This window comes from Diaporthe batatas (assembly GCF_019321695.1).
Source record: "Diaporthe batatas strain CRI 302-4 chromosome Unknown Contig00017, whole genome shotgun sequence".
NCBI classification, from domain to species: domain Eukaryota; kingdom Fungi; phylum Ascomycota; class Sordariomycetes; order Diaporthales; family Diaporthaceae; genus Diaporthe; species Diaporthe batatas.
In genome coordinates, this window is record NW_025408564.1 from 326,400 (window position 1) to 347,801 (window position 21,402).

The 21,402-nt window shown below is 52.6% G+C and overlaps 7 protein-coding genes across 7 annotated transcripts; 3 read left to right on the plus strand and 4 right to left on the minus strand.

Moving 5' to 3' along the window:
- Positions 1 to 1,287: 1,287 nt before the first annotated feature.
- On the plus strand, positions 1,288 to 3,147 carry KVR01_011883 (uncharacterized protein; the record flags this gene model as incomplete). The annotated part of the gene is made up of 2 exons (XM_044792411.1): positions 1,288 to 2,883; positions 2,953 to 3,147. 2 exons carry the CDS (start codon positions 1,288 to 1,290, stop codon positions 3,145 to 3,147), a joined length of 1,791 nt encoding a protein of 596 aa, XP_044638964.1.
- Positions 3,148 to 3,603: 456 nt separating this feature from the next.
- On the minus strand, positions 3,604 to 5,576 carry KVR01_011951 (uncharacterized protein). Its single transcript, XM_044787921.1, has 4 exons — positions 5,356 to 5,576; positions 4,854 to 5,297; positions 4,292 to 4,770; positions 3,604 to 4,234 (listed from the first exon to the last, which is right to left on the minus strand). The coding sequence occupies exons 1-4, from the start codon at positions 5,517 to 5,519 to the stop codon at positions 3,732 to 3,734; spliced, it is 1,590 nt and encodes a 529-aa protein (XP_044639032.1). The 5' UTR covers positions 5,520 to 5,576; the 3' UTR covers positions 3,604 to 3,731.
- A 642-nt stretch (positions 5,577 to 6,218) lies between these two features.
- On the minus strand, positions 6,219 to 8,198 carry KVR01_011930 (uncharacterized protein; the record flags this gene model as incomplete). Its single annotated transcript, XM_044790512.1, has 9 exons — positions 6,219 to 6,410; positions 6,481 to 6,817; positions 6,880 to 7,328; positions 7,394 to 7,467; positions 7,544 to 7,625; positions 7,679 to 7,706; positions 7,779 to 7,875; positions 7,929 to 7,956; positions 8,013 to 8,198. 9 exons carry the CDS (start codon positions 8,196 to 8,198, stop codon positions 6,219 to 6,221), a joined length of 1,473 nt encoding a protein of 490 aa, XP_044639011.1.
- Positions 8,199 to 9,551: 1,353 nt separating this feature from the next.
- On the minus strand, positions 9,552 to 10,816 carry KVR01_012070 (uncharacterized protein). Its single transcript, XM_044781896.1, has one exon. It carries the CDS (start codon positions 10,771 to 10,773, stop codon positions 9,631 to 9,633), a length of 1,143 nt encoding a protein of 380 aa, XP_044639151.1. The 5' UTR covers positions 10,774 to 10,816; the 3' UTR covers positions 9,552 to 9,630.
- A 2,286-nt stretch (positions 10,817 to 13,102) lies between these two features.
- Positions 13,103 to 15,098, plus strand: KVR01_011936 (uncharacterized protein; the record flags this gene model as incomplete). The annotated part of the gene is made up of 6 exons (XM_044791491.1): positions 13,103 to 13,355; positions 13,428 to 13,505; positions 13,560 to 13,751; positions 13,819 to 13,926; positions 14,040 to 14,591; positions 14,668 to 15,098. The coding sequence occupies 6 exons, from the start codon at positions 13,103 to 13,105 to the stop codon at positions 15,096 to 15,098; spliced, it is 1,614 nt and encodes a 537-aa protein (XP_044639017.1).
- Positions 15,099 to 16,566: 1,468 nt separating this feature from the next.
- On the plus strand, positions 16,567 to 17,334 carry KVR01_011859 (uncharacterized protein; the record flags this gene model as incomplete). Its single annotated transcript, XM_044794741.1, has 2 exons — positions 16,567 to 16,836; positions 16,900 to 17,334. 2 exons carry the CDS (start codon positions 16,567 to 16,569, stop codon positions 17,332 to 17,334), a joined length of 705 nt encoding a protein of 234 aa, XP_044638940.1.
- A 271-nt stretch (positions 17,335 to 17,605) lies between these two features.
- On the minus strand, positions 17,606 to 19,515 carry KVR01_011824 (uncharacterized protein; the record flags this gene model as incomplete). The annotated part of the gene is made up of 4 exons (XM_044788295.1): positions 19,306 to 19,515; positions 18,445 to 19,239; positions 18,017 to 18,331; positions 17,606 to 17,938 (listed from the first exon to the last, which is right to left on the minus strand). Exons 1-4 carry the CDS (start codon positions 19,366 to 19,368, stop codon positions 17,606 to 17,608), a joined length of 1,506 nt encoding a protein of 501 aa, XP_044638905.1. The 5' UTR covers positions 19,369 to 19,515.
- Positions 19,516 to 21,402: the final 1,887 nt, after the last annotated feature.

Below are 21,402 nucleotides of genomic sequence, written 5' to 3' on the forward strand. Positions count from 1 at the left end.
ACGGTACTTCTAGCTTGAAAGCCACTCAAACCCAAGTGGATCAATCCTCTTTGCCCCTCTAGCACTTCATAGTCTTGATGACAGGGTCGTTTATTAGTCATAGAGCTAAACAGGGCTTCATACCTAAAGTAGCTTAGAGTAGGGATTCTAAGGGTAGCCATAGCACGTACCCTCATTCTCAGTTGTCTGCGCGGCTAAACATATACTAGCTAGGCAATCGAAAATAGATGGGTTCTTGGATGGATGCTGGCTCTCATACACCCTGTGGGACCTCTGAGAGCAATCCGTCTCTACATACCTAGATACTTAAGTAAGTGGTTATTGGTCCACCCTGAACCACCTGAGCACATGGTGTACCCATGGCTTGATGCTGTAGGTATGGAGTTCTCGCTGATCACTGAACGAAACTACTACACCTGACTGTGCCACTTCCCCTTTCGATCAATCAACATATTTGTCGGCCGAGAGACGTTGAAAATCTAACGTGGGTACCTGGGTAAAAGACGGTGGAACAGAAACGCCCTGTATCCCTGCATGTGGAAAGTTGGCGGTTGCCTAGCGCTGGAAGGATCCCCGTGCGATAGGAGAATTAGAAATCCAAGACCGATATGATATACCCCTGGGCTAATGTCCTGAAGTCGAGTCCGAGCGTGTTCTGACCGACAAGACTTTCCAGACTTTTATTACACGTGATGATCCTTACGGTAGCACATTGTGTTATCAATCCTGGATCGCCCAACTAGGCATTGCTACTGCTTTGCTTTAACACTAACACGCAAATATGCAAACTGTCTCAGGTCAATGCCAAACCAGTCAGAAGGACCAAGGATAGAACTGTGGCCCGGGGTGATTGATCCGAGCTGTGACGGATTGATCAGGAGAATGGCTCTCGCGGGGACTTTTAAGATTGATTCCAAACTCTGAAGGGCTCTCTGACGTAGTTCTAGAATTCTTCGTCCGTTTCTGAGCGGCGAAGCTTGTAAGCCTCGTGAGCCGCGTCCCGCCCTGGTGATCTAGCGGCTCCGACTGGGAAGGACCACGTTCGACTCAACCGCCACGTCATGTGTATTATGCCGTCGACACCAACGCTTCAAACAAGCTCCAGCGATCTTGGTTGGCCGGTTCTGTCCAGCCTCCTGAGTGACGTCTTCGTATAATTCCTTCATTTACGTTGAGTGTCTAGTCGCTGTAAACATTGTAAAACTGACCAGACATCGTACCCGCCGCAATTGGTTGCACAGAAAGAGAGAAAGAGAATCATTCAGAGTGCTGTCAGCCTCGCCCAAAATGACTTTCCAAGAGGCCAGCTACATGCATGCTACCAACACTGGGGAGAGCTCACGATCACAACTCTCATCCCGCAACCCATACCTTGACTATGGGGACACATACGACTCTGGCAGCGCGATCAAGAGCCATGATGACATCCCCTGGGTTCCGGATCCGCGATACTACGCACCTGCAGCACACGCGGCATATCACAGCACCGGCGAGACAAGTTATCCAGACTCAAGCTCATTCTCATCAGGCCATCCGGGCAGTCCAGAGCCGCCTCCTCTCCCAACGCGTCCCCGTGACGAGCCCGCTCAATGGCCACACAGTTCGCCGCGCTCCTCCGAGCGATACTCACCTGATGATTACGAGCAGCGCCCTGATCTACCACCAAGGCCACCAACAGGACAAGACAGCCACCACTCCCGCTCCCCTGAACGCACTGACGAGCTCGTCCTGCTGCCGCCACGCCGCCGGCTGACGACGGGCGACATCCCCGTCAACACAGTTGGATACAGCCGCGACCCAGAGATGGTGATCGCCTACCTGATCCCGCTGCCCCCTCCCTCCTCCAAGGGCCAGACCCTCGACGTGCCCCAGCGGTACATGATCTACACGCCGCCCGCACCGCACCTGCTCAAGCCGACCACCGCGAACACGGGCACCATCAAGGTCAAGGAGGGCAAGCGCCACAAGGCCAAGCGGCTCATCCAGCAGGAAGTCCGCAAGGCCAAGACCTACGACGGCAAGACGCTCTCCCTGCGCGGGCTGCACTACAAGGCGCTGCGGGGGTGCGACCGTGCCGTGGCGGCGATCAAGACGCCCGACATCACGTTCCTGAACCGCGTGCCGCGGAAGCACGTTACTGAGCTGGTCCTGATCCACCCGGCCTCTGTGCTCGCCGACCACACCCCCGATGAGGTGCACGCCGAGGTCGGGGCGCAGCTTGCGCGGACGCAGAGGCGGGCTGCGAGGGATAGTATCATCAGCACGCTGCTGTTCCCGCCGTCGCTGGTTATTGACACACTGGCGGCCGTGGTCTGGCCTTTTGGTGGCTTGGCTGAGATTGATGGCGTGTGGATGTATGCCAGTATCTCTGGGTATCTCACGGCGCGGAGTGTGACGCGGAGGATGGAGAGGGAACCTGTTGTTGACGAAAGTGGTGCAGGGGTCCAAGACAGTGGCCAGAGCAGGTCCGACAGGGGGTTGAGTCCTGTGTCTGAAGAGGACATCTATACTGCAGGTATCGAGACTTCGCGTCCCGGCGCCAACGGTGCAAGCCGTCGAGACACGCGGAGGGACAGCAGGCAGGTGCATTTTGAGGAAATGCTAGATGATGAAGAAGAGGACGACCTCAAACGAAATGCTCGGGATGGCGGGAACAAAGACGCAAAGAAGAGGACCCTCAAAGTCCGCATGGTCCCTGATGACGCGATGGATACGATGGCGTCCTACTTCCAGGAGATTTGCCACCAGAGGAACCCAAAGGCGTTTGGAAGCCCGGGAATACCGCCCACCAAGACGGATGTGTTGGCGAGTATCGGCTGGTGGCCAGACCGTCGGGGAAGAGCCCCCGGTGTGGAGCATGCTGGGGATTGGGAGGATGAGAACGTGAGTTTCCCGTCCTGCACCTCTGTACTGTGCTGAAAGCGAACCACATACTGACATTTTGGGGCTTAGTGGCAGACACGACAAGTAAAGGAGGACATGGACAAGGTCCTGACCAAGGCTGCCAAGTCCTGGGACAAATGGTGCAAGTCCTACGCCAAGTATCCCGAGCGGGCCATGAAGGAGAAGGGCCATAGCAGGACGTCTGAGGTGATGAGAAAGCTTCGAGTGAAGAAGGACACGCGTGGTCCCCGTGTCATCGTTTAACAATATGGGTTGTAATGAAAGCCTGTTCATTTCAAAGCGCGGCTAATTTGGCGATGATTAGTGTGTGTCTGGATAGATAGTTTGAGAATTCATTGTCTTTTGCTTGGCCGGTATGAGTTAATGGACCCACAAGTTGTAACGTTCAACGCAAAATTCCGACATCCAACAGCGTTTGTTGTACTTAATAATAAAATGCTCTGAATGGGTGCAAAAAATACCTTAAGCCTCCTGCCAGTGCGCCTAGCAGTCGTACCCTACACATCAGTGCCATCACATGTGCACCCAGATTCAAGCTCGGATTAAGCTCGACCATATTCTAATTTGGTGTCTAAGGTGGCGACCATTCATGCATAAATTTACCTAATCTCCAACGCTGTCATGAACATTGCTGGGAGGCTATTCGGATTCATGTTCAACCCGCAAGCCATGTGGTTCAGAGAGCCATACATCAGTCAGTCAAGTCGAGATCCTGTTGGCATTGGCAGTAACTCGGTCCATCTACACCGTACGTAAACAACTTTCGCTGCTATGAATCAAGAGGCATACTGGAGACTACACAATCCGCTCATCTCAGTTTGGTCGAATCAATGATAGCTCACCGGCTGCCATTCAGGGAACTTGCGAAGCCACTTCCTGACAGTGCGGATCTGCCACTTGTGCGCCTCACGGATGAACTGAGGCTCACTCTCAACATCCAGAATACCATTGCTGTCCCAGTGATGCCCACCGTCCACGATCAGATACGCCGGATGGAGATTGGAGCTGTACCTCTGCGGACCAAGGTTTGAATGGTAGCACCCATCAAGCCAGGGGTCGTGGTTCCCATCGATAAAGGCCAGCCTGTCTGCGCTAAAGTTAAGGCTGCCGTATGCGTTCCACCTGTCTAGGTCAGGAGTTGGCGGGATTGTGTTGTATTCACCCGGCGGGAAGGCCAGTGTGCACTGCTCCTGGGTATAGGTGGCATCCATAACCCTGGATAGTAGTGTTTTCCCCTCCTTTCGGGCGCTTTGGTACAGACCTCCCTCTATACAGGTGGTATAAAGGTAGGCAAGTGTGGAGGAATCGACTTGCTCTGTCCAAAATGTTGCTGTACGCGATGTCAGTATACATGGACCAAGCAGCGGCTGACAGGATCCAGGCATACCATTCCCCTGCCCAAAACAGTCTCCACTGGCATAGTCTCCGCTCGAACAAGTCGGCAAGATCACGTCCTTGATGTACTTGGCGTAATTGCCCAGATTCTCCCAAGGCTCGCCGTCCGTGTATTTTGCCAGCTGCTCATCCACAGCCGTAACCTCTTCCGGTGAATCCAGATTGGTGACATTGCCGCAGAACGACCAGAACTGCGTCTTCTGATTTATCCAGGAGAGCTCCTGCCACGTGGGAGTGGGATAATCAAACGGGCTCCCTACAGGGTATGCGATAGTCTTTGCGAAGTCTCGATTATCGGTCAATGACTCGAGGCCAAAGATTGACTTGAGCTCCTGGATGGCGTCGGTGTTGCCAGCTTCGACGAGGGCATCGAACTTGTCCACGATGTCATTGATGCTCTGGACACAGTCGCTGGGTCCAAATTTCTGAATGGGATCATACCATTCGGGATACTCTAAGGCTACCCGAATTCTTGAAAGGCGTTACCGGTAAATTCTAGTACTTTACGAACATGAAAGATGGGGACCCATAACGAGAAAACAATCATTACTTACACTCCGCTAGCTGCAATGCCGCCGTATATGATGTCCGGATACGTCTTGACGGTAAAGGATGTCTGAGCACCCGCGAGACTCCCTCCGTACATGATCCAGGGCGTAGCCGGTGCCGTGAGGGAGACATTCACGCCGGGAAAGGTCGCGTGCTGCGCGAAGTATGCAAAGTCGGCGATCGTTTGCTCATTTGTCAGATACGCCAGATTGTCGGTTGTGAGGTTCTCGAAGGGGACACTCTGTCCGTAGTATCGGTTCTCTATAATCACGCCGAGGCCTCCAGTCGCGTTCATCAGGATCTGGATGATTCCGGTCCTGAGGTTTGAGAACCGGTTCCTCGCATCGGTCTCTCCTCCGACGTAGAGATATACCGGCCCTCCCGGCTTGTAGTAGCTCGCATCGAAGTAGTAGTGCTGCTTGAATGTGGCGTTTGTGTGCGGAGCATAACTTGATTGTGGGTCAGCTCTCTAGGTCGTCACGCCAAGCAGGCGGCTGGGTTGCCCACCGTGGATCACTGGGAAAGTGGTCTATCGGTTGATCAATCGTGTTCGGAGGGTACGTGTTGGCCTGGCGCGTGCTGAGGTCTGCAGACCGCGACGGTGCTCGGAAGGACCCTGGTCCAGCAAAGGCCAGGGAGCTCAGAGCAAGAACGGACAGAAGCGAATGCATGGTGTTGGTGCAATACGAGTTTGCTACGCAGCTACCCCTGCTCCTAGGTTTCGAAATTGACTGTACTCCCCGACTCATCATCTCGGGCCTGGCTGACTTATATACGTGAGTGCATGCAAGGGACTCATCTAAATCACACCGGAACACTGTGAATGACGACTTGTACGACTGCACTGTGAGGCATGCCCCGCTGGGCCGCATGATTAGAGGTTACGTGCTGCCGGGATGCCGGGGTCTTAGAGCTTGTTTTGCCGATCTCCTGGTGGGTGGTGATGGGATGAACCGCGTCAAGCTTTTTCACCTTCCCCTTGGGGTAGGGTGAGGTAGGATGCCTCTGGGGCCGGCTAAACCTGGCACACGCACTGACTTCTAATGGGTCGAGTGGCTCGAGGCTTATGAATCACCTGGTCATATTGTACCATCTTGAATTGTTCTCTTAAACCTCTGCCGCAGAAGGTTTCCCATAAACAGCTTTCGCTTCAGTGGTCTTAGCACAACCCAGCTATCCTCGAACAGTATTACGATCTGGAATGTTGCGGTCGGGTATCAGCAAGTCGCTGCTAATTGCACATGTGACAAGTCAATTGTGACAGAACTGCATAGGCGGAATTGTAAATGAAGTTGATCCTAGACGCATATCTATTCACTGAAGGCTCTCCAAGCGAATCCATAGACGCGGCATAGAGGCACTTGATATATCTAGTACCCATACAAGTTGACATGCTCCGACGTAGATGCGCGGATCCTCCTGTTCTCTCTCACAAGCAACACGCGGATCCACCAGGCACACAGAATCGAGAGCAAGGCAAAACCGGCCGAGGCACCGAAGCCGATTGCGTAGCGTGGCTCATCGCTCTTCGGCCAGAGATATGCGCCGTAGATATAGCCAATCTGTACGTGGTGTCAGTGGAGGCGCTCTCTTGGCATATAAGCCAAGGGACCTAGGTAGATAGTAACATACCTGACCGCCCACATTTGTCATGGCAAGAACAACGGCCTTCTTCTCCTTTGTCTGCGCAAGTGTTGAAGACGCCCAGCCGATAATGACTGAATTGACGCTGTAAGCACCCATGGCGAAGATGAAGCATGCTACATAACGGGCTGCCGTGTTTAAAGTTGCGGCCGCAAGTGCGAACCCGATGATAGCGATAGTCAGGCCTCCAGTGATATGCCACGTTCTTTCATGAAAGCGTCCAGAGCTCCATCCGAAAGCGATCCCAGCGGCGCCGGCAAAGATGAACGGTGGGCAGGTCATCGCCAGAGTGACGGTAGTATTGAAACCGAGCGTCTTGACGACACTATGTAGAGCGAGTCAGCGATAAAGAGGCCCAGAATCCCTTTTCTTATGTCTCCGACTTACGTAGGGAAGAAGGAGTTGAAAGAGCACGCAGAAAGATGGAAGTTTTGCATGAGACAGAACAGCCAGGTCCGCTTGTCACGGCAGGCCTGCTTCAAACCGTCCATAGCCGAGGCCTTGACGTCCGAGGCGTCTGAAACCCTGTCCCTTTCGATACGCGCATGCGCCAGCTCGCGCTCGCCATCCTTAAGCCACCGCGTGGTGAGCGGTGTGTTTGGCAAGAACCAGAAGCCAAACAGGGCGACGAGGCCGGTGGCTGCTCCCTCCACGATAAAAAGCCATCGCCAGCCTGCGATGCCTCGGAGCCCGTCCATGCCGGCGAAAATTCCTGCAGCAATCAGACCGGAGACACCGGTGGCGAGGATTTGGGCGCAGTACAGCACGGCAATGCGAGCAGCAACTTCCGTGCGGGTGTAGAAGATGGAGAGCATGTAGGTGGCCCCAGGGTAGAACTATGGTACGGTTTAGTCAAGCTTGCCAAGATCATAGTGATGTGCCAGATACTTAGGGAACTCACTGGAGCCTCCGTGATTCCTAAGAAGAATCTACAAGCGACAAGCCCTCCATAGTTCTGAACTAACGCGGTGCACCCTGACATGATATCGGGGTTAGTAAGGTCTTCCCATTTGGATATGAGTGCCCCAGTGGGCAGAAGATGTCAACTTACCGGAGACTACAGCCCAGACTAGCATCCACGCGCTCATGTATATCCCGGGCTGAATTCTGGTGATCAACATGTTGGAAGGGATCTGGTTCTTCTTAGCAAGGCACTTCTGAAAGGATTTGCCTGGGAATAACAAACCTGCATCAACACGTAGCCGACGAAAAGACTGAAATATTGTTAGCTCAGTGTGAGTGGTGTGGTGTATCCGAGCTTCAACAGCTTGGTCTGCGAGGCTTACATGGAAACTGTAGTGTTAAATTCGGTGCCTGTCATACCCAAGTCGTCCTCCAAATTATTAAGCCTGGCCTGTGCAATCGCGTTACGGTCGACATAGTCTGATCAGGGTTAGTTGTGATGTTTCGGTAAAATCCAAGCCTGTAGCGCTCACTGAGAAAGTACATGATACAAAGAGTCGGCTGTGGTAGTGTTGTCAGCAAGTCTGAATAGCAATACCCATGATCTTCTCACTTACCATAATCCGGTAATCAAGCTTCCGCACTAGCTTAATTTCCTCTGGATCAGTCTTCCTCGTGGTGCCGGTCCAGTCGCGTTTCTCATCTTGCTCAACAGGCTTCTCGTCCTTGATTGTACTGTCAATATGCTCGACCGTGTGCTTCTGTCGCTCGGCCGACAACGACCTTTTCTCGCTTGCAGCCATTGTGAGTTTTGTAGAATCGAGACCTTAGAGTTTACGCCTGAGCAACGGTCCGCTAACGATTGGCTTTGGTGGCGTCTCTTGATTCAAACAAGCAAGAGACTTGAAGGTTGGCAACACTACCAGCGGGCCGGGCTCTGGGCATTTTTATTGCAATATCCCAACAGTCGGTCAGCCAGCCACCCCACAAAATCTATCTACACGTGCACCCAAGGCCGGGGTGCAGCGAATCCGGGGTATTCCCCATAATGGGGGAATGAGTTGCATCTGCGGGGTCAATATCTGGTATCCGCTTGGCCCTTGTCAACGGCAAGGTCAGAAATGAGCTTGGCAACGCCGTCGTCGGGGAGGGGCCCCCAATAAGAGATGAGCAGCCGAGACCAACAACTCGATCGCCAGTCAGAGGCCAAGAATATGGTCAGAGGTGTTTCTCGGCAGTCTTGGAAAAGTGACACAACATCCCTAGCTTCGAGTATGGCGCGGGGGTACTTCGGTCAGATATGGTGCCCGAGGAGAGTCAGAGACTGGCGGTTGGTGATAGATAGACGTGTGTGGAGGACATGATAGAATGGTCACGCCATTCGGTCTTCCATTCTATGAGCGTGGTGGAGACTTGTTAGAGGGGAATTGCTGGGATTTTGATCCTCACCCCTCTCACGGTAGTGTTGAAAGAGATGCCAAGTTTTCACGAGAACATGGGACCTTGAGCAGTACTCCGTAGTGAACGTGGGGTTCCTTCTCCCCGAGGTCTTGGCGATAGAATTGAGGGAGGGTTCCATGAGGTATGGAGGAAGGACTCGGGACCTGTCAACCCGTCATTGTGCCAGACCCGAAGCATGGTGAGTTGTTTACGGACGGGCCTAGCGCAGGGGCACGATCAGAATAATGTCAAGTTTAATGGGACAACTTTGAAGAACAGATGCTCTTATTAGTCTTCTTGTGATCATTGCGTCCCGTTCGGCCTTTCTACGCGCGTAGTAGCTGCAACACGAGAATAGATTTGCATGGGGGGGGGGGGTCTTTTAAGACAGCACTACCAACTACCTACTAGTAGGTAAACTATCTATGTCGTAGGCGTGGTGAAACATGAAGACGATCAACTGGATCTACAGTGCTAGTGCGATCTGAGAGTATCATGATTCATACCCTATGTGATGGTCTGGCCCAGTAGCATTCAAGGTCACCTCTTATGCAGAACATCGTGCAGCTTTGTGTGTCCCGTTACTTTCCTCACAGGTCAATATGATATGAGCTCGTCAGACCCCTGCTTCAACTACTACATCAGTGTTCCATAGCCCGACAAAACCATTAGACCGATATTTTGAACTGACAATCATAATATTCTAGGCCAAGGGGTCAAGGAAATGGATGAAATCGATTCTCGAATCTAGGGCAGGATTATTCTCGCTTTAAGTTGCCTCCACCAGGCAACCCTTCAATCATCGTCTTTAAGCTTTAGAGCGGATAGCTGCTCGCCGAGCTCCGTCTCGTCCTCATCTACTTCTGTTACGACCATCTTGGGTGACTTCTTGAACCCCGTCTTCTCTTGTAGTGCAACAACGGGCTTGCTTCTGACTTTCTTCGACTGTTGTGTTTCGCCTCCGTCGAAACCTTGGCCGTTTCCTTTATTGCTCTTGAACCAAGCCATGCACGGTTCAAATACGTCCTTGAATATACCTCTCAGCACCGGTATCATCGACTGTTCGAAACATAAGCGGCGGGGGTGCACCGCATATACCATCAGAGAATAGTCGGTTCCAATGCGGATGTTCTTGGTCCACCCTCGCTTTGCTTGATACTCGCGGGAACAGAGACATGACGCCAGCATATTCTTCGCAGGCTCCCAAGTTCTCTCCACTGCCCCACCAGAAGTCGGCCTTTCCCTTGTGCCCATGGTGGCGCACTGACACGATACCACCACGCTTGGTTTGAGGAACTTCAGGATGTCTTCGACCATTCCGTAGGATCTTTCGACTGCCTCGTCCTTTCGCTGCGGGCCGTCGGAGCTCTGACTTGCCATTCGCTTCAGATCATCTTCGCTGAGGAGGCTGCAGATGTCTATGATGACAATATCCTCAAGCGCCAGTCCAATTTCTGCCAATACTTCCGATATCCATTGTAAGGTAGGACATTTCTTCATCTCTTCGTACTCGTAGATATGGGCATTGGTCGGATTCTGTAGTATTATGAAGGGGAGGTCCTGGTACCCGGACAAGAGGCGCTTGAAGTTCTTCCACGGGTTGCCCTCCAGATCAATGGCGTAATCTGTACAGAACTTCTTAACACTGTCGAGCTCGAAACACTCATGATCGTCCCCAATGTACTTCAATTTCGACGTGCATCCCGTCAAGCGAATGAGGCTCTCCTTCACGTCTTGTTGGCGGCGCCATTTGCGATGCTCTCCATTATCCGGGGAGGATGGAATACTGTCGCCCAAATACAGCTGTACGGCTTTGGTCGTATCTGTTGCAGCCCGTGAGCGTCGCCGAGGCGGGGTTGCTGACGGTTTGCGAGCGGATTGGCTGGACGGCGCGACTTTCTTGCTGTCATGCAGGTGGGTTGGCAGACTGTCAAGCATCTTGATATCTCAACCGAGTATTGGGGATTGAACAGAAGTTACTATAGACAAAAATGATGTTTAGTGCCTTGGGATTGAACCTGGAATGAGAACTGTATGAGAGACGTGCTGGATGCTACACACTAATAAATGCCGGGGAACCTAGCTCTCACATATGGTTCAAGCATGAGGCCTACCAAGGCGTTTTCTGACCCCTCCAACCGAGCCCGTGAAAAGCCTATCAGGCAGAAGTGCTGCGGCTCGAGGGCGTGGAACCTAGCCTGCAGTGCACCATCTTCTCAATCTGCCAATCTTGAGCGGCAAGGCTTCCAATAGTCAAGAGGCCTGCGATACAGTTGGTGGTTGCCATCTCCCATTTCGGGGCTCGCTTGGATGTGGCTTAGAGGCGTGCACCTCGGAGGCCCGCCAACGCCAGCTGAGCCAAGCCAACTTATTCCCTCAGCCAGGCCCGAAAGGCGGCCCGAGTCGTCTTGGGGTCAGCGGCAGCAGCGCACCATCTTGCAGGGATACCGAGGTTCCGCCCGAAAGTCTCATAACAGCATCCGCTTACCATGTTCCACTGTTGTATTTCACAATCAACATGAGGGTGTTGATGAGACATAGTATTAAATATGGCCGTCCAAGTGTCTGATGGAAGTTGGAGGTCTCTGATAGACGCTTCCTTGGACCTTAAGCTTGGTGCTCATGCGGGCGGGCTTGGGGCTAGCCACATCCACCACATGATGTATTGCTTCAATTACGAGCAGCAGAATAAAAGTCTACTATATCAGGAACAGTAAACAAGTCGTGTATGGCTTCGCAGGTATACGAAATACAAAGGAGGAAACCAGTTTACAAACAAATTGCGCTTCTTTTTCAAACGCTCAGAGAGAAGTTTTGGGCCGGGTAAAGTGAGTTGATCCCGAAAGGATCATATAATAAGCATAAGGGTATTGGAAACACCACCAAGGCGCCGCTCTTTCCTAAGAGGTTTTGGTGAAGACATGGTCTATTAGTTATTATACCCGACTCTCCCAGGCATGTCTCTTTTCAACACTATCAATGGCCTCATTGGTATTGAACCGGCTGAGGTAAAGCCTGGTGATGAGGCCACCGCAACCTTGGGCTCCCAGCAGCTGCTAAGTCTGATACCAGTACCAGCGAGGGGAATCTACAACAAGTTATTGGAACTTGTTTCCAATATAAAATAATGGAGGGACCAGCGATCCTTAGGCCACTTCCGCCTGATATCCTGAAGTTAGGCTGGAAAGAATGAACACGAATGGATATTCACTGATGTGAGCACCGGTGCCGAGTTAATATAGGACCCTGCGCGAGAACTTTGGTGTGGAACTGGAAGATCTTATAAAACACACTCCGGTCAGGTTAGAAAACGGGGTGAATATTGACGTCAATATGGCCCGTCTATACTGTATTCTCTTTCCACTGTTATTGGCACTGTATTTCTTCAAACGCTGGGTCTTGAGCGGTTACCACTGTATGAAGGCGCCACGTACATTTTACATGTATGGGGATTAAAAAACGAAACCACACATGGCCCGTCTAATCCGAGCGGACTGAGGTGTTAAAGTTGGCACTTCTAATCTTGTACTATTTGGAACTACATATCCATATCTAGTATCTGTCTAGATTCCAAGGGTCTTCAATGTCGGTTGCTGTGCTTCTTGAACAAGGAACTAGACCATAGAGTATCAAGTTGGGCAGTGTACCTACCTAGGTACACTACCCAAAACAGATTTCCTCGAACAGTTGCCTCCTCCCTGGGACTGTAATGTTGCGCTGATTATGTGGGCTCAATTTTCGAGAAGGATATCCTTCGCTGCCTAGTGGTACTTCGCTGGTGCCTATTCCTCTCTGGGGCAGCGTTTCCAGTCTCACTCTTGCAGATATACCTTATCAAAGCTCGCACATTGGCAGATGTGACCCCAACTACGTGAAGTCTACCCCCGCATCACACCCTGGCAAGCAGAATGTGTGAGGATCTGCAGTTGTTTAGCCTAGGGGGATGACTTCTGCGCGTCATAGTAATCAATGACAGGGGATTCTTGAACTAAGGATCGGCACGTTGAGTTCCGGAGATGAGGACGTATAATCAAGCTTCTCAGAACATCGTCTCTATATGTGGTGTGATCCAAGAATACATGTGATCCTTCCAAAAAAGATACAGCGTTTCGTCTCTACATCATATGGAATTAGGTGTACTATTGAGTTGAGCAAGCGCAAGTCATCCCGCTAGACACGGTCCATCTGTTTCTCAACCTCTCCTGACTGATCAAGACCGATCTCGAGGCTTTGCTTACTCTTTTACTCGTCCGGAGCCATAGCAACGATGCCGTTTGGCATCCTCGAAGACCGCAAACTCGAGCATGTCCCCGGTACGGCACCACTCAGCGAGGTCGGCCGTACAGATCTCGCAATTGAAAATGACGGCCTCGATCGCGCGCTCCTAAAGCACGATCCGACAGGGCAGATCGTGCTTGTACCACAGCCGTCCGATTCCCCAAATGATCCGTATAATTGGCCGCGGTGGAAGAAGGAATTGTTCACTCTCAACATCATATTTGGCTGCGGATGCGTTGGAGGTAATAAAGATAACTCCACGGTGTGCCATTCAGCACAGAAAACAGGGCTTGCTAACAAGTGTCATCCCCCAGCCGTGGGACCTTTACTCACACCAGCATTTGTGCCACTATCGGAGCAGTTTAACGTTTCTCTCACGCGGTTCACTTACGGTCAGATGAACCCGAGGTCTGACAGCTGTCAACTATGCTGATGCTACTGAACAGGCACGAACGGGTCCTGTTTAGCAGCCATCGCCTTTGGAAGTCTGCTATTCAATACGCTCGCTGTCAAGATTGGAAAACGACCGATCTACCTTACGACCACGTTGGGCTTGGCTGTCTGTTGTTTCTGGGCGGCAGAGGTTCGGAGCTTTGGTTCCCTGATTGGCGCCCGTACGGTCCTGGGATTTTGTATTGGTGAGACCAAACTCACATCCTGCGACGATATTCCATCGCTAATGGTGTCTTGTCCTTCTTTGTCCAGCACCCTTCGAAGCATTAATCCCTGCATCTGTCGCGGATATATGGCATGTGCACGAACGCGGCTTTCGGATGGCAATCTTCAATCTTGGCGTTCTAGGGGGTATTGTAAGTTGCAGTAATATTCCTCGAGCGAGGCAATCTGCTGATCGCGCTGTAGAATTTGGCTGCTCCAATAGGTAAATATAAAGCCAGAAGTATCACAACAGCACTAATTATTGGCAGGCGGAGTCGTAATCGACAAGGGCAGTTACCGCATTGCCATGCACGCCATGGGCGGTGCATTTGTGCTGATGCTATTCATGAATATCTTCTTTATGCCGGAGTCTGCTTTCCACCGCACCAATGTGCTTAATATCGATACCGGCGGCAAGACTATGGAGGTCGGAGAGAAGGGCGTGGACCAAGTCGAAGAGAACCAAGATGTTCGGGCGGCATCGGATCCACGCATTTCATACACCAGAGAACTCCTTCCATGGTCCGGGTTCTGGGATCGGGTATCCTTCTGGAGGACCTTCATCCGGCCGTTCTTTATGCTTGCGAGTCCAGTCGTGCAGTGGGCGACTTTGATGCTGACCATCTGCATCTCGTGGCTCGTGTTGATCTCCATCACGCTGTCCCAAATTTTCTCGGCACCACCATACAACTTCTCGATTAGTTCCGTGGGTGCAACAAATGTCTCGGCCTTCGTCGCATCACTACTTGCTACGTTTGTAGCCGGTTATGTCATCGATGGCATCGCCAAGTTGATGTCAATGAGAAACAAGGGCATTTTTGGTCAGTTTCGGCGGACATTCAAGCTCTCTTTCTCCTGATTGGGGTCCTCAACCTCTAACCCACAACATTTGAACAGAGCCAGAATTCCGCCTGGTCGTTATGGTCACGTTTATAGCATTTGCATCTACAGGCTTCTTCGCGTGGGGCGAGTCTCTTTACAAGCAATACCCCTGGCCCGTCCCCGTCATCGTGTGCCTGGGCCTCATCAATCTGGGTGTGCAATTCGGCATAACCGTCCTCGCCACGTACGTGACAGATTGTCACCGGGAGCAATCCGCCGAAGCGTTTGCGATCATGAACTTCGTCAAGAACATGTTCGCATTTGGACTCACATTCTATGCAAACGACTGGGTGGCCGAGCAGGGGGTGCGGAAGGTGTTCTTTGTGATCGGCGGCCTGACGGTGGGGGCGACGATGCCGACGACGATTCCGATGTATGTGTTCGGAAAGAGGGCGAGGAGTTGGGTGTACAGGTCTCGCGCGATTGACCGGGTGCTGAAGGATTAAGCACGGGAGAGATTCCAGGGTTCTTGTGATTCTTGTTTGGGCCTGGGTGCGTGCGAATGGCTGGTCAAATAACCGGCCGGCCCCTTTTTCTCGGCCCAGCCTGGAGGCCATGGTGTGTGGTACCATAAGGTAGTCTCGGCCAAGGTGAGACGAGGCCTCAGGTTTCGGACCGCTGACAGAGGCTTGGATGCTGCAAGTACGACACCACCATTAATTGTGGGACTTTGTGTTCCCTCTGAACCGAATGGTTTGCAAAGCTAGACGACCGATCGGCTTAAAACTTCAATTATTATTATGCGAGTGCTTTGCCTCGTTGAGCAACATGCCCAGGTGGTGACGTTCTCTTTCTACTCATTGGGGAAAGCGTTGATGTTGAAAAAGTCCTCGAACTGGGCCCCGGCAATGCCAGTCAAGGCTGCGCAGAGGGTCCACAGCTCTGCCAAGTCCTTACGAGATGAAGACCTCACGCCCGGGATAATGATATTTGGTAGAGGAACCGACTCACGAGGCCAGTAGTACTCAAATATGGCGTTCTGAGGGCAGGCACAGCGGAGGAGAGCATAAGTATCCACACACCGGAAAAGCATAGTATAAGTGTGGTGATTATCGTAGGACCCAGTGTGGTGGGGACCGAAGGGACCTCAGGATATAGAACAAGTGCTCCACTTCCCCATGGGGAAGCACAAGATCAACAGTTTGGCTTTTAAGGTCCTCATGCTGACCTCATTGGCTCATGACATGGCCATGACTTCAACGTATTGCGGTCCAATCGATTGCGGGTCGAAAGGAGAGAGTAGAAAGTGCGACATCGTCGTCCATTGGAATTGTCGTTCTACTCGACCACCTCGCCGTGACGTTTCTGGTCTCGACAATTGTTCTTACCGCCAAGAAGAACCCATGCTCCACCTGTATCGATGATAGTGACAGTCCCGGAATGAAATCCAAGAACTTGTATTATTTAGGGGCCCTGTCTACTGTTGTTCTGGGTTTCAACGACTCCTCGCTGCGGCCTCATGCCATGTTCAGCTTCCCTTGCGGCACAGTCACATAGAGGATGGCCGTGGAGGCGGCAAGTGGATATTTCAGGAAACATTTGTGCTGACTGTGCAGTGCTCTAACGTGGGGTCCGCTATTTTAACACGGTCGAAATGGAATTGGAACATGGTCGACGCGCCTGGCTGGCCCAGGGGCGTCAGCATAAGCCCACCATGGCCCATGAGAACGGCCAATGCGACCGGTAGCCGATATGGAATTCTTGTTTAGAATCAAATGTCTCTCTATTTTAAAGCTTATCCCCAGGTCCGTGGACATGGCACTCTTCCGGAATTCATATTACGATCTCTTTCCTTCGATCACTATTCTCGAACCAGACCCAAGCTGGCAATATCCTCGTTCTACCGACCACCAACCCCACATCCGCCTCCATCTGCATTCTTGGATCAAAGATTGACCTTAAATTGCAAGCACAATGAGCTCTCAACCTTATGTTCCCAGCGGCCCCAGCCACATCAACTACTACAAGGGCGGCTGGCAAATCGGACAAAAAGCACGCGTCGGGCAGCACAAGAAGGAGGCCATCTCCATGGCGCGCATCCACAACAACCGCCCAGGCCGTCTCCGGATGGAAATCTACGGCGGGCCAACGAAGAAGGACAAGAAGATCGCAATGGTCGAGACGGTCCCGTTCAAGAAGCAGGGTGCATTGAAGTGGCTCCGCTTCCTCGGCGTCCGCACGGGCGTGCCCTCCGACATCGACATCATCCTGTTCCCAGACGAGTCCAAGGGAGGCGACAACTCGCAGGCGGAGCGGATCGAGATCCGCGGCCGCCAGTTCCGCTTCACCGTGCCCGTGGGCCACGGCGGCCAGAGCAGGCTCGAGACGTTCGAGTGGCGGTGGAGCGACGGCGGCGAGGTGGGCCACTACACGAAGCGGATCCCAGAGACCAACGGCCGCGGGTGGAAGCTGCTGCGGCTCGACACCGAGGGCCAGGACGGCAGCCGGGACCAGAAGGAGTGCGTCGGCGCGTTCTCGCAGACGGGCAAGTTCGGCTCCAAGTCGAACAGGTACCAGCTCTTCAACTCCGGGGCTGAGGGGAAGCTGTGCGAGCGGTTCGAGCTCTACGCTTACCTTACCTTCCTGGTGATCCTGGACCAGGAGTCGCGCGAGGCTGCGAAACGGGCGGCCGACAGGCAGGCTAGGATGAACCAGAGGAACAGGCAGATGAACAGGCGATAGTGGACACGTGAGACCATATTCTTCTGACATCGTTGAGGGGGTCGTGATCTGATTTTGAATATGTTATGAAAGTTCCACTGTTTACTAAGGCCAATTCGGCTAAGAGAGATTGTACACTGACGCCATTGGTATCGAGTCTGGTGAATAAGAGAAATTCCAATACAGACAAGTCTCGAAACGTCCTCTACTACTCCCAGTCCACCTGGGCCATATCTGTCTTTCTCTCCGCCCAAACACCAAAATGCCTCTTGGTTCTCAACGCCACCCCATCTTAGTTCTGAGCCCTGGGAGTAAGATGCACCATCAGCGGTGGCTTCTGCCAAAGGTTGAAGACCTTTTGATCCAGCCAGCCCCTGCTCTCAGGCGCGAGCTTGAGGTCGAAGTTGAAGATGAGGCGGGCCATGATGGTCCTCATCTCGGCGTAAGCCAGGTTCCTACCGATGCAGTTCCTCGGGCCGAATGAGAAGGGCTGCATCGACTCCTTCTTGTCGTTGGCGAACTTGGGGTTGCCGTCCTTGAGCCATCTCTCCGGGAGGTACTTGAATGGCTCGACGAAGTTTTCTTCAGAGTGGTAAGTCGCCCACTGCCAGATGGCGACGTGTGTCTATTGTTTCAATTTTCAGTCAGCGAAACCTTTATGCTTGATTCAATCATGCAGGGGAGGCGTAAGCCGTCCACTTACGTCTTCGGGAACGTATTTCCCACACAGCACTTTGCCACCCTTAGGAACAACGCGCGGGTTGCCAAGTGGCACCGGCGGGTAGCAACGCAGTGCCTCGTCTAGACAGGCCAGCATGTACTCCAGCTGCCCGGCTGAGGCAATAGTGATCTCTTCTTCTTCCGTGAAGGCCGAGCGGATCTCATTGGTCAGCTTGGCGAGAGTGTCCGGGTTGTTCAGAAGGAGAAACAGGCAGCCCGAGAGGAGAGTTGCCGTCGTCTCGGACCCTGCTATGATGAGCAGGCCGGCGTGGGATTCGATGTCGGCCTGGGGCATTTGCTGTGATACTGTCAGCAAGCCTGTGGCAGGAATGGTATGGGCCAGCATCTTGCAGTTGCGTTGCCCACTGACTAATATCAGTAGCCCGCGAGGAGACAAAAAGAACCACTTACCCAGTCCTCCTGCTTCATGATAAGACCCTCAATCAGATCATGGCGGACCTTGCCCAGTTCCATCCGCTTCGCAACCCTGTTTTGGGTGAAGACCGCATGCTCATTGAACGACTTCATCAAGCTCTTAGGCACCAGTCTCAGAAGTGACTTCGTGATGGTAGGGTAATGCGCGGCACTCTGCATGTAGGCCCCGAGCTCGGCAAGGTAAAAGATGGTTTTAACCCAGGAGTGCCAATTAGACTCCTCAAGGCATCCGAAAGACTCGCCGAGCGCGAGATCACCAATTACATCGAATGTGGTGAAATTGAACCAGGCCGTCATGTCGACCGGCTTCTGACCACCAGCACAGTTCTCCCGCAGCCGCTTCATCAACAGGTCTACGTACGACCTAATGATAGGCTCCTGCTCGCGCATCGACTTGTCACTGAACCCGTGCGCCAGCTGGCGGCGGATGATACCGTGTTTCTGGCGTTCGGCGGAGATAATGTTGTCCGGGGCCTCAGGGACGGGCCGGTAGAAGGGGACCCACTTGCCGCATTCCTCGCCCTTGGGATTGTGGCCAAGGATCTCCTTCCAGGCCGAGGCGTTTGCGAAAGCTAGCTCGTTAGGAGCAATGCGCACCACGGGGCCGTACTTCTTGTGCAAGTCCAGCATGTCAATGGACAGGGTTCCGCTCAAGACTTTGATGTGGTAGGGGATCCGCGTAGCTCTCCATAGCAGCGGGCCTGGATATGACCGCAGTGGATGGAACAAAACGTTGTACGTGAATGTGATGACCACATATGCCACCGTCGCCTGGGGTCGCTAATTAGTAAGAGCTGCCTTAATCGGTGTTGCTTCACATGTCACGGCACGACGTACGATTGAAGTCCAAAATGCAAGAGTCGTGCTGATGGCCAGCAGGCCGCCATCTGTGAAGTTCATTTTCACTTCCCTGGCCCCTCGGATGGAAGTGAGTGATGGTCTAACTTTCAGGCAAGTATGCTGTGAGTCTGCGGCGGTCCAGGTTCTAAGATTTTGTCTGGAGGGAAGAGATTAGGTTTTGGCACGTGGGCGCTCGGCTGCTGGTTCCAGATCAGGGCTCAGGGGTATGAAGATCAAGAGCAGACTTGAAAGGGGTCCCTCACGAGCGACAAATACATGTGCACCAGTGTTATATATGTCTTGGCTTCGAGGGATGATGACATCGGGAAGTTGAACGGCCCCACTCGTTTACAAGGTTGAAAGTGGCGGAGGCTGTTTTGGACCACATAGTCCTGAACTCGCTGTTGCGCATCACTGGCACTGTCGGAGTGTATCGTATTCGGGTCTTGTAACGGCCAGCCACTCGGTACTGCGGAGCTCGCTCAACCCATCGGATGGACCACTGCCCAGCCTGAGGTGCGTAGGCCGAGTCAATGCACGGCCATGACGTGCCAAGAATGGTGCATTTGCAGGAAGTCTTTGCGGCCCCTCACCGTGCCTGTGTCTAAGCCCACATGCCTAGGCACAAGCCTGCTACACGCTTATTTGCTTAGATATTGGATCATTGGATTGTGTGCCATTCTTTTGTGTGGCCTACGCTGTCTGCGTGCGCGGCACGCGGGGGTGAGGCAGCCCAGTGCCACCGCCAATAATAAGCCAATAACCACGACTCGGAATACGAGAATACGATTCCGAGCACTCGTCAATGCCTAGGTAAATATCTAGTCCACCTAATTTTAAGAGATCGGAAATTCACATACCCAAAATCAGAAGGCACATACGTATCTTTTCAGCTATCCAGCCAATCAAAACACAAAACCTTACAGTCTTCACAACTTTAACAAATAAGCATTCTTTCAATGTTACGATTTTAGGGGACACAAACAGGGCAGGTTAGTCCTCTAGGAACTCAAATCATACCTATTAGCCCTTGTATACCTAGGTAGGATACTTCTTAGTTAGCGGAGGGTACACGCCTTCCGCTTTGGGTACGCAAATTTCTGATCTCAATTCAAGTTTTAAGCTGTGCCCCGCTGCACGCCACCTGTACATTACCAGGTGATGACCCCGGGAAGGATACTTTGCCAACTTGGAGCGACAGCACTTGATTACACTGGCGACTTGCATGAACTAGTTCGGACGGAATGGCAGCACAAGCTCCAGCTGCCAGCAGCGTTTTACTCTTTGCTCATTTCGCAAGGGCCAGCCATGCATCATTCTCGTTGGCGGTAGAGTCTCAAGGTTGAGTTAGTAAAGTCCCGAGGTCTCTTCATGTATCATAATTGATATCTGTCTCCGAGGACTTGGCTCTCACTGAGACTTCAAAGTTGGATTCCGTCGACAAGGTGAGAATACCTTCAAAAGGGTTCAATATTCACATGGCAAGCCATCAATCAGCATTTTCAAACGTCAAGCCAGCCTTCTCCCTCACAGCCCCATAAGCCCCAGCGATATCCCGCTTCTCCTCCCCCCTCCCAAGGCCATCTCCCTCCAGCACCTCCTTACACCGCCCCATCACCACACCCGGATTCCTCGCTGTCGCCCCAGTCCCCTCCGCAAGACTCACAGCAAGACTAGCATTCTTGATTCCCAGCGCCACACCACCAGCAAGTTCATCTCTCCAGTAGTTCCCGCGGAGCATGCGCCTGGCATATACATGAAACGGGTTCGTCGCGCCTGGCCCGTGAACAAAACACAGCTCGACGAATCGCCCGACCTGCGCGGGATCGAACCCCGGGCCTTTTCAGCCAGAGTGAAATGCCTCCGCCAGCTGCACCGCCGCGTTGAGCGTGAATGTGTTGGTGATGATCTTCATCTTGGACCCCATGCCACACAGCCTATCACAGATCTCACGGCGGGAAAATGATGGAACGATGGAGACTAAACACGGATCCGATCTGAAAAGCCTCGGCCCACTCATAGAAACGATGCCTGGGTCTCGTCTATGCGCACGAGAACATTGCTTTCGCATCCCTCGTGTTCCATCTAGGTCTC

Bases quoted from the DNA above. Each gene is read 5' to 3' on its own strand.
- KVR01_011951 (XM_044787921.1), bottom strand. From the start codon at position 5,519: ATGCATTCGCTTCTGTCCGTTCTTGCTCTGAGCTCCCTGGCCTTTGCT. The intron at 5,298-5,355 runs GTGGGCAACCCA...CCCACAATCAAG, and splicing joins CACTTTCCCAGTGATCCACG to TTATGCTCCGCACACAAACG. The intron at 4,771-4,853 runs GTAAGTAATGAT...ACGCCTTTCAAG, and splicing joins GGCATTGCAGCTAGCGGAGT to AATTCGGGTAGCCTTAGAGT.
- KVR01_012070 (XM_044781896.1), bottom strand. From the start codon at position 10,773: ATGCTTGACAGTCTGCCAACCCACCTGCATGACAGCAAGAAAGTCGCG.